The sequence below is a fragment of the Hesperophylax consimilis genome, chromosome 4 (assembly GCF_061612785.1).
Source record: "Hesperophylax consimilis isolate HC1 chromosome 4, BYU_Hcon_1.0, whole genome shotgun sequence".
Classification (NCBI taxonomy): Eukaryota; Metazoa; Arthropoda; class Insecta; order Trichoptera; family Limnephilidae; genus Hesperophylax; species Hesperophylax consimilis.
Window position 1 is genome coordinate 29,673,468 of NC_142839.1, and position 15,731 is coordinate 29,689,198.

At 34.0% G+C, this 15,731-nt stretch overlaps 1 protein-coding gene across 1 annotated transcript in view; it reads left to right on the forward strand.

Moving 5' to 3' along the window:
* Positions 1–9,665, forward strand: part of LOC149424507 (protein spire-like) — a 161,971-nt gene extending 152,306 nt beyond the window's left edge. Inside the window, exons 6-9 of the mRNA XM_089631070.1 lie at positions 2,772–2,944; positions 7,544–7,607; positions 8,635–8,746; positions 9,652–9,665. Of these exons, the coding sequence (XP_089487196.1) occupies positions 2,772–2,944; positions 7,544–7,607; positions 8,635–8,746; positions 9,652–9,665 (363 nt within the window). The remainder of the gene's footprint in view (positions 1–2,771; positions 2,945–7,543; positions 7,608–8,634; positions 8,747–9,651) is intronic.
* The last annotated feature ends 6,066 nt before the right edge of the window (positions 9,666–15,731 follow it).

Consider the following 15,731-nt stretch of genomic DNA (forward strand, 5'->3'; position numbering starts at 1 on the left):
AATTCTATCCTACACTATTGTTAGAGGCCCTTTAGTTGAGCTACTCGTATGTCTGTATTTGTAGGGTTCGACTGAAACAATGATGAAATAAGTTTTATTATAGGGTGCGTTTCAATGGTCACTTCAATTTTTCAAATTTTTTTTTTTAGTTGGCCCTCTTGTCTTTTAGTCAATTTAAGTTATTCAATATAGACGATTTGACTGACTTCGACATTGAGGGATACTTTTCTTTTTGCAAACACACAATAGAAGAAGAACGTTCTGACGAAATCCCTGAAATGTTTTCGTGAAATGTTATTTGACTATTTTGGAACACAAAATAAACATTAGTGGTACAACTGAAATCTGCCGTTTTAATTTGTTTACTGCGAAGCGTAGTGTGTTTTTTGAGTTCATCCTTTTGCTGTTTGTACCCTTGGTTCTACCATCGAGACGCTGAATAAATAATATGTCAAAATGGTTATTGAGAGCAGTAGTGCTTCGGCTATTCCAGATTTCAATGCAAACACAGGTTGCAGGAGAGGCACAACTCTGTTTACCGTGTATCGGGTAACGCTCAGCCTATAGTATATTTCAACGATATTACCATTACATTACCTTTGTCAATATTCGATCGATTAAAATGCACACTTGTGAATGACGCACCATCTCTCTTCGTCATACCTTGTTTCCGCAGGATAACATATAATTAGTGGCCGACCGATGTTTCGGTTTCGGCCAGTTTCGGTTTATAAACGAGTTTCGCCTAAAAATTTGCAGAAGCTTCGGCCAGCCGAAACGCACTTGTTATGTTTTGGAACACGTTCAACTTTACTAGGACGCATGTGTATGCCTCTAGAATAACTAATATACTATTTTAAAATTAGCTATTATATAAAGATTGTCTTAAAGTTCAATTTAACAATATTATTATTTTTGTGGAAGATGTGTTTTTAATAATAATTCGTTAGTATCTAGATCTTTTGTATTCTTTAAAGTTTAAATACCTATAGCTTACATTGAAGAACTATTACGTAACAACCAACCATAAAGCGCTAAAAGTAAATCAATAACTCATTTTATTTAAAACTAACTATGAACTCTTACAAGTTTTACAATTTAAAAAAAAACTAATTTCGGTGCATGGGGTATTTTAAACTCACTTAAATAATTATTGAAGTTAATATTAGCGATTTTTTAACAAAAATTTTAAACAAAAAATCAGAAAAAAATACGGTCGTATCTGGGACTTGAACCCGAGACCTCCGTCTTACCGGGGCGCTGCTCTACCAATTGTGCCAATGCGACCATTTCGGTTTCGGCAGAAACCAGAATAGAAGCCGAAATCGGTTTGGGCTGAAAATCTAGCATCGATCGGTCATTAAATATAATAAAATTTTGTTTTAGCGAGAGCCTTAATTATTGTTTTTTTTTTCTTTTTGCATTCATGCAAAAATAACCCTTATAGAAAAATGTTAATTATCCTTACTTTTCATTTCATTGATAAATGATAAAAATTCCCCATCTTCTCATTGTAAATTAAGAGTTCATAAGATTTTTTTCTTCTTCTTTTTAGTCTAACCGTAGGATATGGCTGGCATTGCAAGTATGTATTCTTCCTGTGATTGTTTACATAACCATTTTCTCTTAACTACTTTTCATTTCAGGTGTAACTAAATAACACCTATCCTGAAATTACGATCACGATATAAAAAAACAACGAGCTATATACGATGCTCAATATAGGCACATGTTTTTAGGTAAGTGAAATTTATTCACGTTTTCATTGATGGTCTATGAATAAAGAAACTAGCTCTTCCAATTTATTTATTAATCTCAATGACTACACGAATAATGTACCCTTACCAACTACAGATTACAACAGTATATTACTACCACCTTAGAAAAAAACCTTGCATATTTCAGTCTTGCAATCCGCAAAACTTTGATCGCAATTACCACGTTGATGTGATTGCCTGTTGGCCTTGATGTTATAGTTAGATGAATGATTTTTTTATTACATACTATACATAATTAAATACTGCTGCATTTTTTTAATGTCTAACATTTTTACTAATAACTGTGAGAGGAAAAAATACATAAACCCAGTCACGTGTTAAGTTATGATGCCTATTGTGTAAATGTAGTGACCGTGTTACGAAATGAGCACGAAAAAAAACTGTGTTGATAATAATATCATAAATGTTGTAAATATCTAATCTATGTCATAAAAAATGTTAATATCATTGTAATAAATTAATAAGGGTGCAGTCTGCCAAGAAAGTGTAAAACCACATCGAGGGTTCAGCGATCCTTTTTAACTGGTTTTAAATGGGAACACACCAAGATGATTCAAAGGAAATAGTATGTATTTCGGTACATGAACGGTGTTCATAAATTAGTGGAATTCCCAAAAGGAGGTGATTCCACATAATTTATTCTAAGTAAATTTAACATTCATACTTGTTGTTTACTTTGTATAAAGCCCAATTATTAGATGTTAAATAAAAATATATGAAAGAAACGTGAACTTTTAGCAAAAAATAAAATAAAAATATGAAAAATGTCAAACTATCAAATTCAGGAGTCAAGCAATAACCTCACATTTTCGTATATAGGTTCTAAAATAGGTTCCGAAATTTGTTGTTGCTGTTGCTACAGTAAAGAAGTTTTTTTTAAATCTATGTTATTAAATTCATACACTTTCTTGACAGACTTTACTTTTACTTTACTTTACTTTGGCCTTTTGTTGACGTTGTCTGATCTTTAGTGTGTGTTTGTTATGATTGCAGGCGCGTTTCTGGATGCAGGTGATCGGGGAGCTGCGGATTGGGGTAAAGCTGAAGAAGGTGAACTCCTCGAGAACGCCGATCGAATACGAGATGACTCCCTACGAGATCCTGATGGACGATATCCGGTCGAGGCGGTTCAGCCTAAGAAAAGTGGACGGACTCATTCCCCCGAGGTAGGAACTCGAATATTATTGCTACTAAATCTACCAAACGTTTTATCGATGATGTGATGACGGTAACTTGCTCTTGTTACCGAGCACGACAGCACATCGCCAACGAACAAACGACAGCCGATATCAACAATGTGCTAAATTTAGTCAAAGTAATGTGCTCGGGAACGATGACAAGTTAAGGCCGAGTGTAGTTTTTTATTAATTTAAAATAATGATTATATTATTAAGCAAATCGATTATGATAGTGTTTTCAACAAGTAAAAAAATTTTTATACATTTTTTAAATTAACATAGGCTTAGTAATTATCAAAATCAAATCGAAAATATGACCTTTTTCAGACCGTAATACGTGCGTTTTAAAAAATACTACTAAAGGCTGTATATCGTCAAAAAATACCTGAAGGGGGTTTCTTTAAACGTACGAAAAAAAAAACTAAAAAATAAATAAAATAGGTTCGTAGTTTAATTTTTTCATAAACACTAATTGTACTTGTTTTTAAAATGCAGATTATAAAACTTTGGATACGTTTATTTAACAAAACTAAACGATAAATTATTGGTATTATATTTTTCCATTTTTTAAAGTTAATTTAATATTTTTTATACTACAATTTAAGAAAGAACATTTAGATTTTTAAATTACTTTTAAAATAGGCCGTCTGCTGGCGCCTATTTGAAATTTTAAATACGGTAGAACATCGAACTAAAAGCTTCTTTTAAATATCCCAACAGATGGCGCTATCATGGTTCGCTATCGACTCTTCCCATGTCCATAAGCCAATATTCAACGTATAAATCGGTTTCAGTTATTCAAGCCAAACGGCCACTGGCTTAGGTTATGCTATTCTGTACACTATACTGTAAAACTCTCGACTCGAAGTTTGCGGGATCGAATACGGATGGTATATTCGCGGTACGTTCCATAGTGAAAGATACTCTCAGTATCGCCTGGTGTAAGACCACCATTCAGAATTGAAACGTTGCTTGAAATGGCTTTAGCCGTGTTTGGTGACCAAATCTGAATAGCCAGGTAGATTCACTTATTCAATAAATAATACCCGTTCTGCGGTCTAAATTTAAATAATGATGTTAAAATTGTACTACCTACATGTAAAACCCCTCAGGGCTAAATAAGTAGATTTTTTTTTCTAAATATTTATTACGATAACCATGGTTTACCGAGATTAACCAAGGTCAACCATGGGGCAGGACCACAATGATATTTTTTCCGTGGCCCAGGAGACACGCTTGTACACCCACTTCCAGTTATATTATTTTGTTCTTCTACTTTTTACGTCTAGCAGTACATTTTTGAATTGAATACCACACAAGAGTCTCAATCGCTCCCGTCTGGAGTCAGTGAGACTATGGCCTATCCCCAATTGGAGAATGTTGTGAGACTGAAGGTAGGTGAGGGGAATGAGACGAGGAAGAGGAAGGTGGGGAAGTACCAGGATATTCAGTTCTGGTCACCAAACACGGCTAAAGCCATTCCAAGCTAGCTTAATATTCTGAATGGTGGTGTTACACCAGGGCGATACTGAGAGTATCTTGCACTATGGAACGTGCCGCAAATATTCTATATATTATATTTAATTAAATTGTGAAATAACACCAAATAATCAAATAAAATTTATTTGCACATGCCGGAATTTGAACCCGCGTCCTTCGGATTGCTTGTCGAGAGCCTTACCCCTCGACCACGGAGACCGTCGAAGTAATAATGAAAAAATCTGGTCATGAAAAAAAAACATTCACAGACCTTTTACCGTTATTTGTCCTAACTTGGAGTTTTTTCTACAAAATTGGCTCGTCTATATTTTCAGGTTCTATAAGTACTCTAGGTAGTACCTAGTAGTACTACTAAGATGTTTTGCAAACACGCCATATTTGTATGCCAAAAAATTCTCGAGTGTTTAAAACAAATTTAAAAATTAAATAAACATACCAAGCTCTGCTTATTTAAACAAACATCTGACACCTTGATTAAGAATAGGTAGATAACACAATTAAAAAAATAGATTTAATAAAAAAAACTCTTCCCTCGTGCCCTTCGGGGGCTTGTCAAACAAAAATCTATCATGAACTGTTTTGTCATCCGCGTAGTAATGAATTGGTGAACATGGTAAAAGATCGATGATTTGCAAGAAAACAAAGTAGAAAAGGGATGTTATGCTTTAAAAATGTAATTGTATATTACAAAGAAATTAAAATCAACCAGCTATGATTAAAGGAAGGGGGGGGGGGGTAAATTAACGGTACTCATGGTGAGGCACTCTTCACTCGATGATTTAGTAAGTAAATCGGTTTTTCATTTCATCGTCATTTCACTGTTGAAAATATTACTGCGTATCGACAGAAGACAAAGGGCGCGGCTTCAGTTGGATTTCTTACTTCCAAGGGCGTAGGGACGCGGGGGTTGTGCAGCGGGGTTTCAGGAATCGCCAGATGATTCTCTTGTAAGGGCGATGGTCTTTGGCGATTCAGTGACGGAAACACGGACAGGCTATATGGCCCACAGATGTCTATAACGGCGGCGGTGAAGGCGAGAATGATGGCGGCTTATCTATTGTCTATCTCAAGTAGGGAAAGCAATAAATCTCCAACATTATATGGCTGCTTAAAATGAGAAGTGTTGAAGTCCCACCCGCTCCGCTATAGGTGTCACCAAAGATAAAATGTAAAATGTTGTATGAAAAAGTGACAGTATTAATTTATAAACACATTGAAACGAAAGGAAAGAAGCAACCGCAAGCAGCGTTATGCGTTGTTTGCGGTTGCTTCATTCCTTTCTCAAAGACAAATACATAGCACTATCTTTTTTATGTCAATACAAACATGGGATGCTAGGAAGAGGAATGTAGGTATATTTTTTACAATGCGTAATAATACAAAAAAATAGTGCCATCTGGTAACTAAAATTCATAACTTTTATAACGATGATAACGAAGATTTACATTACCGCCATCTTACTGTTTTCAGGCAAACGTTTTTAAAATAAATTCTAGTTAGAAAAAATATTGTTTTGGAAATGAACAACAGAGTTCTTGTGTGTCGAAAATAGTTGATTTTGACAGGTCTACACTCGGCCTTAACGACATATATATCGATGTGCTTGTGGTAGGGATAATTTTTTTAAAATTATACTCGATGACAAAACCTAATTTTAATGAATCCTGCCTAAATGCAATGTATTATGAAGAATCGATAGAAGCCTGTTATGGGCGTGTCCGTGTTCCCGAAGTGAGCTTTATTTTTCCTCACTTCTTATCAATCTAAAAGTTTTAATTTCGAAATTATTTATTGAGCAGATAATCGATATTGTTGACTTATGTGGGACCTAGAAATTTCGTATGTAAACTGTTAAATTCAATTTTCTTTCAAATCGGTACTTATAGATTCATGGATCACATTTCTTATTTGTTGATTTTCTGTTTAGTTTTAAATGTTTTAATGTGTTCCACGAATTACGGGAAAGAAACGAATCAACTGAAAGCGGCGTTTCGCGCCATTTGCGGTTGCTTCGTTTCTTTGCCATAAGTTGAGGTTCAGTTCGGCAGTTCGGCTTGCGGATAGGTACCTATACGTAGCATAACGATGCACATGAAAAATGACTTTGCAAAAGGGATCTCCAAAAGATATACGTTTCAATCCCACGATTTTTTTTTAAATCGCTGAATATTTCATCCTAAAATATTACGGAAAATACTTATTTAAAAAAACCTAAGTAATGCTGGAAACAGTATTGTGAATATTGCATACGTGGTAATTTTCGGTATTCTGTTTTACTCGTGTCGCCGTTGAATGCTTATAGCCTAGATATCCTATTTTCAATATAACGTGTGATGAATATAATACATTGGGATTCTGCGTTCTAATAATTTCACAGAAATTTAAATGTACTAATAATTAATCAGCCCCATTTTGTTTTTGTTTTTTCATTTGATAAAAAATGACGCCATATGACGACGTATAATAAATATCTAATCGTGATCAGCTGAGGGAACTGGTAGGACTATTAACGGGACACTGCCATCTCAGGAGACACATGCAACTGTTGGGAGTGGAAAACACCAACATCTGTAGGAAATGTGAAGAGGAGGAAGAGACTCCAATTCACCTATGGTGCCAATGTCCCGCTCTGCTGGGAATAAGGCTCAGATACCTGGGAAGACACAGTGTGGAACCAGAAGACATCGCCACATATCCAATGACAGCCCTGGTGAACTTCATAAAAGGGACCGGGTTACTGGCAAGGGAATGAGGTAAAATGGGAGATAGTACAATGGGCCTATGGCCTAAGTGCTCGCGGGGAACGTAAGTAAACCGCCTCCGACTATAAAAAAAAAAAAAAAAAAGTGATCAGCTGACTATAATAATGACATGACAGTTCCCTACCTATCTACTGATTACAATTTGTTCAAAAGCTGAAACGGACGTATAATTTATTGGCGTTTAACGGGGACCTTTCAAATGCTAAATTAATAATAAAAAATGACACTGATTTGATGACAATGTTACATTTGAATTTCTGCGAAACACCCCGACCTAAATGAAACGTGTGAAGTATGTATACATAAAATGATTTCTTTGTTGCAGAGTGAAAAAGGATGCCCACGCTATGATTTTAGAATTCATCCGAAGTCGACCACCACTAAAAAAGGTAAGATGCAGCATCCATTCATTCCAGTCGTGTTTTGGTTGTTTTATTAATCAGACGATTGGACTAACAAGACTTCCACAATTATAACGGTTAAATCAAACTTAGTTATATTTGTTTTTAAACGTGGGTTATTTTCACTAACGAATATCGTTTAAAATATGTGGAAGATTTAAAGTTTATTTTTCTGATCATGATTATCGTATTAAAAATATGTAATTTTAATATATTCATGAATAATTATTGATTTCAAAAACGATCTAAAACCGCCTTTCGAAACGGTTCCAACTGGCTACAACGTCATTATGACATGGAAAACTCCAATGTCTGGCAAGACGGCTATCACCAACGCCGCAGGGCGTGACCTCAACGTCGCCGAATTGACAAATAAAAACGAACATGACGTTTTGGCGGCAGTTCGAAAATGGCACATAAAAATACCTACACTATCGTTTTTTTTCTAAATTTTTTAGAGAATAAAAACAAAAATGTGAAAAACCCTCACCATCCGGGACATAGCTGGTTATTTTTAACAGATCGTGTTCTTATTATTTTGTTAACGTTTTTTTCGAACGAATCGGGTTACAGAAAAACTAAAAACGTAAATATTGATTGAATTATTAATCAATCAATGTTTATCATGTAACATTATAAGAGTTTTTGCTTGGTAGACATTTATTTTTATAAGTATCCATTGCAGACTGTATTCGGATATTACATTAATTAATTCATGTTATTTTCCTATTTTTCATTATTACATGAACAAAATAGGTTTTCTGGGTATTGGTTTGGGTTATTTTAATAATTTATGGGTATTTCCAAGCCTTCAAACTCAACTATGATTGATAAAAATGGAACATTAATGCATCTTTTACCATCTCCCACGAAATAAATAGTTATTTCTGGTAGTAATTAAGTTGAAAACAAGTGCTATTTTTTTTGCGTACTAAGCGTGCAGCAAGTTTATCCTATGTTGATTAGAATGAACGCTCCTATGTAATTATATAATAATTTTTTTATTTTCTCCAAGGCTTCAGAGAGAAAACTACCCCCCCGGGAAAACCGGCCGCCCACCCCCCGCGAGCAGCTCCTCGACTCCATCAAGAGGGGGCTGCCTCTGAAACCCATGCACAAAGAAACACGTAAGTTATCCTTTCTTACTATGTATTAAACAAACACTCTCACTTGTTATTGTTCTCTGATTTTGTATTTAAGGGAGTATTTCACAACCTCTGAGTAAACTGCCGATTAACGCAAGTACCTACATCTATATTACCTGTGGTTTTCAATTTTTTCCGGCTTTCACCCTTCAAGGGTGTTCAAGTCCATCATTTCAAATTATGTAGAGAGAGAAGGTTACAAAGGTCACAACTGCCAATAAATTAACTCTATCTGTCGAGTCAGTGTTTGTTTATTCAATCATGTTACTTGACGAGTAGTTACTCAACAGTTTACTCAGAGGTGGTAAAACACCTCCAATAATTTGTAACTTTAGTACCTACACCTACGAGATTTTGAGGTTTCCGTGAAGGTCGATTTTGATTCTTTTAACGGTCGGAGCATAAAGCAGAAAAATATTATTGGAATCTAAAGTTTTACTAGCCCAAACGATGCCGCTTTTGTTTTTGATACATTTTTCGAAGCATTAAGGTCAAAATAGCATTACAAATTATTCTAAAAGGGATAATATTAGAATGCTCGCATGTTCTCCAGAGACCCATCAGCGTTCCACTGGTTAATTACTCCACTTTAATCCAGGGCCGGCCCTGAGCCAAATGGCGCCTGCCGCTAGTAATAGACTTGGCAAGTCGGCGCTCGGAGCGGACTGCCCCAATTGCGCTGGTCCTGTCACAACACCAAATAAACAAAATTTATTTCAAGATAAAATATTTTTTTCGGAAATGACAAAAAATTTCTTTCAACCTAAATATAAGAAGTCAATTTCAACAAAAATTACGATTTTAACTCTAAGACTAAAATAATAAATTCATGTAAGGTTAAATTCATGTAGACACCCTTTGTACAAAAATAATGGTTTGTTTATCAGATTATTTGGGCTAAATTCATGTGTATTATTATGTTACAGTATTATGTTTTTAGTTGTTTGTAAATATGGTGAAAAACTGATTCATCCTAAAAAACGGAAATGTTATGCAATTTCCCTTATTTGTATTCGGATAAATTCAGAGGTTATTGTTTGCATCCACTTAGTTATTTCTGTAGTTTTGAAATAAAAAATGCCGATGTATTTATTATTGTTATTCCAGACTACCCCACCCCTCAATCCTCCTGCCCGTCCCTTCGTACCTTCACCCCTCAACAAAGATACCTTTCTAACGGAATATGGAACCTACAAATTTTTATTGATTTCACATTCAACCTAAGCATGTAAAATCAAAATAAACCCATTTTTAATCAAATAATTCATATTTATACAAGAATTAGTTATATTTGGTTTTTAATTAGATGTTTTATTGTGATATTATGTTTGTGAAATATTTTACTTTTATATTCTTACTTTATTTTGTATCAACAGAGACATCTATTGATGAAATCACGAATGTGTAAATAAAATTGGCTTGAGTCTTCGCTAAATCGAACGGTGATGTAAATTATTTATGACATTATTTTTGTACAGGAAATAGAGATGGCGCTTTACTCCAGTTGTATTTTTATTTCTGTAGTATAATATTTTCTATGGAAAACGGACTGATTATGTATATTCGTGAACAATAAACCGTAGATAAATTAATTTATCAAAACCGCATTACTTAAAACTACAGTATGATTCAGAGATCAGAATGTTATTTTAACTTTGCTGCCGGTTGCATAACTCGTTTACATTTTGTGGATGCAAAGAAATTTAATAATTTTTAAAATTATTCGTTCGTTCCTTCTTTGGGATCCCTGAAAAAAATAAGCGTGTCCAAGAGAAAATCCAAGTATTTTTGATTCTACAAAATTCTCAATAACGAAAATGTTTTAAATTAGGCCACGCATTACGCTATACGTATCATGGTGACCGAGAATCTCATCAAAATGAAAGTTCAACACACCTACAAAAAGTTATACAAAGTCATGAAAAGTTATGAAACAAAAACTAGGTTAAATAGGTTACTTATATCAGCATATCGCTCGCTATGCACTACCAATGGGAAAGTATGGCGAGCCATACACTGAAATAGGCCAAGCCACGAAAATATAGTGCCCTTATAGCGTGGTCGGTCACAGGCTTTATGCAAGTTCGTATTTATTATATTAAATTATTTTCAATGATGTTCATTACAATATGAACAACTATTTTCTGTAAATTTTTTCGGGCATTCGTTCATTTTAAATAATAAATAATATAAATAATTAAATAATAAACCCTATGAAAATAACAATGATAGAAGATAATTATTTATCAATTAAATAATAAATAATTATCTTCTATCATTGTTATTTTCATAGGTCAGTACAATTGTAACATTTTGTTATTATTTTTTTTAAACGTAAATCATAGTAAAAGTAACCTTCATTATTTTAACCGATATTTTTTCCGAACGCACATTTTAACATAATGAAATCCATGTAAATATTACGATAAATCATGATAATAATTAATACTGACCACTATCGCCGCCCACCATATTGTTTCGAGAACAAAAAACTGACATTTTGGTGTCTGTCCATTAATAAAAGGTTGTATGTATTGCATTAGTTTTATGTAATGGTGTGGGGGTTCAAGGCTATAGGTTTGTGGGCAACCCACTACTACTGTTTCATAGGCTGTCGATTAGAGACGTAAAAGGGATCGAGGAAATACATTTTTCCAGTGCCGTCAGCTCCTTTTCCAAAATTTATTTAAACCTACTCTGTCTCTTCATAAAAATTAACTTTCGATCTCTAACAATTTTGTTTGAATCCAATAATCCTAATTGTTCTCGTAATACGAATGTAAAGGAAAAAAATAATAAAATACACAGATTTAGGCAATGAGATAAAAAGAATTTGGCATTCTCAGACTATAAAAATATTACCATTCGTTATTTCGGCTACTGGCATTATACCTAGCTCTCTCATTAAAAATTTAGGCGTATTAGATCTATCAAAAAATTTATATATTAAGATGCAAAAGTCGGTCATTTTGAATACATGTAGGATAACGAAAGATTTTTTAAATATTTATGTTGAGGGATCAGTAGGATTTATAGGCCCTGTTAGGAGTTCTACCGAGCCGAACCCTCTCAAATGAAAATATCTGGAGTCGGTGAATTATTTTCCCTTTGATCTCTGGTGAGTTGAAGTGTTCTTGTATTGTTTTGTATTTATTTTGCTTATATAATGCACTTGCATAATGTTGATTGACTAGAGACTAGATGATCATTTGTGGAAAAGTGTGTGGAAGGGTTTAGTTTTTTCCTATGGGGAAGATTTAACCCGGGCATAAAATCGGAAGTTTTATGTTTGAAGAGATATAACAAAATATTAGTTCACAGTTAAGTAGGTACCTGCAAAATTTTATAAGTTGTAATTTTGTTTCACTTACATAAAATAATTACGCATAATATTTAAAATATCTGTACTAAAACGATTTATTGCATGTTTAAATGGTCAAATATTTATGTAGTTAAATTATGTTTTTAAACAGTACTTACAGAGTTTTTGTTGGAAACCCGGAATTTGAATCTCACCACTGATGCCATTTCCAAAGATTTTCAATTAGTGTACAAACTGATGCCACATCATAAAACCTTCAAAATATGTAGTAGGTCTTATATAAATCAATGTACGAATTTCAATCAACGAAGTTTTTTTTTCCGATACGCCACTGCATTTTTTGTAAAATTATTATTGATCGTGACTAAAACGATATTTTTATAGTTACAATATTAATTGCACCCACACCCTCCCTCTTCTGTCAATTCAGTAATTAAGGTGTATCTCGTCTTGTCTTGATTGATACTAATTGCGAAAGTGTAGGTATAATTATTCATCCTTCATGAGAGTTTAAAATTTAATAAAAATCACACTTGGCAATGAAAACAAAATAGGTGCCTTCGTACATATATAGGAAAGTTATATTAGTAAAGTTAATCATTTTAAAGAGACCATTGCTTGTATAGTGGTGATAAAAAATAATGATAATTTACCTTTATAAAGGTTATCGCATACGTATCAGCTCGGCAACGGACCGGCATCGCCTCGCCTTATTTCACTAACTTGTCCGAGGCGAAACAATGCCGTTCGATGCTAATAAGTGTGCGTTGCAGTATGGAGTTTAATACAAAGCATTATGAACGGCTCGAGCTGAGGCAAAGCTGATGTGAAGCTGATCTGGTGTGTGCGGCAACCGACTTTTTGATGCAAAATCGAAATTAAAAATCCTTATTGTCTATTTATATAAAGGAGAGTGTCTTGATTTTTATACAAATCCACAGTTCTATTTCGGAATTGATAAAATTTTGCATACTTGTTCATCTTATTTCTTATTATAATACGGAGATGTGTGTAGTGTGGTATGCTTTTCGCATGGAAAAAACCTGTATCCAAATATATTTTTATGAATAAAGAAAAGAAAAAAAAAAAAAAAGTTAACTCAATAAACAAAAAAAGATGAAAACATATAATATATATGTATACTGAGGATATTGTAAAGTGTAAATATACCTAAATCGCAAGTCTTAGTTTAAACAGTTTACTTCTAAATGTACCTACTTGAGTACTTATGCTATGGGGCCGTTCAAGTATTACGTAAGCAGATTTATTACAATTATTTACCCCCTCTCTCCCCTTGTCACCAAAAGTAAGCAAAGCTCTTACCCCCCCCTCCCATGCTTACGTAAAAATTGGTACCTATATGCATTTTTCCGTTAATGTATTCTATTTTTTAAGCGAGTACCTAAACGTATTAATTATTTGTGTGAATCCCCGAATATGTATTCGGTTTTCAAACATAGACAATGTGTGGGTTACCAATGTGTAAAAAAAAAAAAACTACTGCTGAGCAGTGCTGACGTAATCACTATCTCGACCCCCCCACCCCCCCATGTCATCAAAAATAAGCAAAGCAAAGCCCCCCTGCCCCCCTATAGTGCTTACATAATACTTGAACGACCCCTATGTGAAAATAATTATGAATTTTGAAAAAATTATATAATAAATTGATAAACGTCGCCACGCACTACGCACTACGCACTACGCACTCAGTATCTTTGGGCATTTGCGAGGTGAGATGGGACTGCGGCGGGTGTTTAGTTCGAAAAAAAACTTTTTAGATACTTTCGATACCTACTATCATTATTTAAAAAAAATAACAACCCAGTTTATCAATAATTTACGAAATGCTCTTCATTAGCAACTCAGTAAAAATGGTTTCCCTTATCCATTATTTATTTCTTATTCGCCTTTTCCCCAGATTGCACGATTCAATTTCCACATTTATCTCCTCTTGAATACGGCTTCAATCGCTTCGTTTGTACCTGCAAGTCACGTGTGACCGTTTTGTCCAGGTAATTTGTAAGGGCTCTTCGGCAGAAATGTTCATAACGTGCTCATTATCTTACGACGAAGTATAAAATTACTGAAGAATTCAGGCTTAATTCAAATTGATTTTGCGGCAAACTTTTGAAGGGATTTTGTATAAAAGCTGCATTTTCAAATCAATCTCGGTTCCTGGTAAGAATAAGTATCTTTGTATGAAATTTGCTCTATTTTCCCACTCTAAATCAGTAAAGAATACGTAACTGTACAGTCCAATCTTCTAAATGCCAAATTATGAACATGTTTGTGTTAGTGTGATACTGATTTTTGAACTAAATAATTTGAGGCTGTTGGTATATCACGAAGATTTCCGAGTTTCTTTGATTCATCATGATTTAAAGGCGTCTCGAATATAACATTATCGACATCACTTGTCGATCATTTCATTTTAGATGGCTAATAAAACCAGACGCGAAATTGCAAAAACGATCAGCAATGTTGTCCGTCTTTCTTGTTCGGATCAAGACCAATATTGATATTTGGCCCGAGACAGAAAAGGTAATACCGACCAGGAATTCACTCTTCAGCAAAAGTGGTACGCTAAATCGTTACCAGTGGTTCCCAATTAATGTTACCCAAACAACGCCTTCCCGGGCAATGTTCAATCATGTCCCGCCTTCTTTAATCTCTGAACACCTCCTCACTATCGCTGTCCCAAGGAGGCTCTTCACGCATACGTGTAATTCTTTCTTTTTATCTAATTTCAAAGCATGAACGGAATATAAAGAGAACAACAGCCTTCCATTGAAAGCGTCCTTATACATGAATGTCCATATTGCACGGTGAGAATGATAAACACGCAAATAGAACTTTCGTAGTACAAAATCCGAACGAACTCGTAAATGCAATGCTTTTCCGAGTTCACAGTAAATGGATGTAATATCATCCAAAAGAATTGCTGAACTGTTTCCTTTCCTTTCCAAACTAACTTAACGTCTAAGACAGTTGCCTAAACCTACCTGGCCGGAGTGGCCATATTGTTGGTCCATTATTGTCTTTGTCCGGTCAGACCTCCTCTTGGTTTTCTAAATCATTTCTCACACTATACCACTTATTGTCGGACAGTGGTTTGCCTGTGACCAGGCTCATGAGTCGCGCGACCAGCTGTTAGTACAAATCGGGACAAATACAAAACTTACATTTAGATTTGAAACCAAATTACCAACAAAACTGAATAATATTTTTTACGTAAGATCTAGCAATTATCTAGGATATGTGCTATTTTATTTATTTGTGTTTTAAATTATAAAATATGAGCCATTAAAGAATTCAATTTTTCACGATTTTAGAGACTTGGACACTTTTTTGTGAATTAACCGTAATGATTAAACAAATAATATTGGCCAACTTAGGCTAATATAATGAAATATAAAATAACAAATTTGTGGTATGTAAATCTGCCATCAGATCTGTAGGCTCATTTTAAGCCTCATAAAAATGATTTTTTCATAATTTTAATTCTTAATTTTATATTTCATTTTATTTACATCTTAGGTAGAATAAAAATATACATATTATCTATTGTTTTATTTTTTTTATTTATTGTTTTTGTGTTTAATTCGTAGAACTCCATTTAATTTTTTAAAATAAATCAAATTTAAT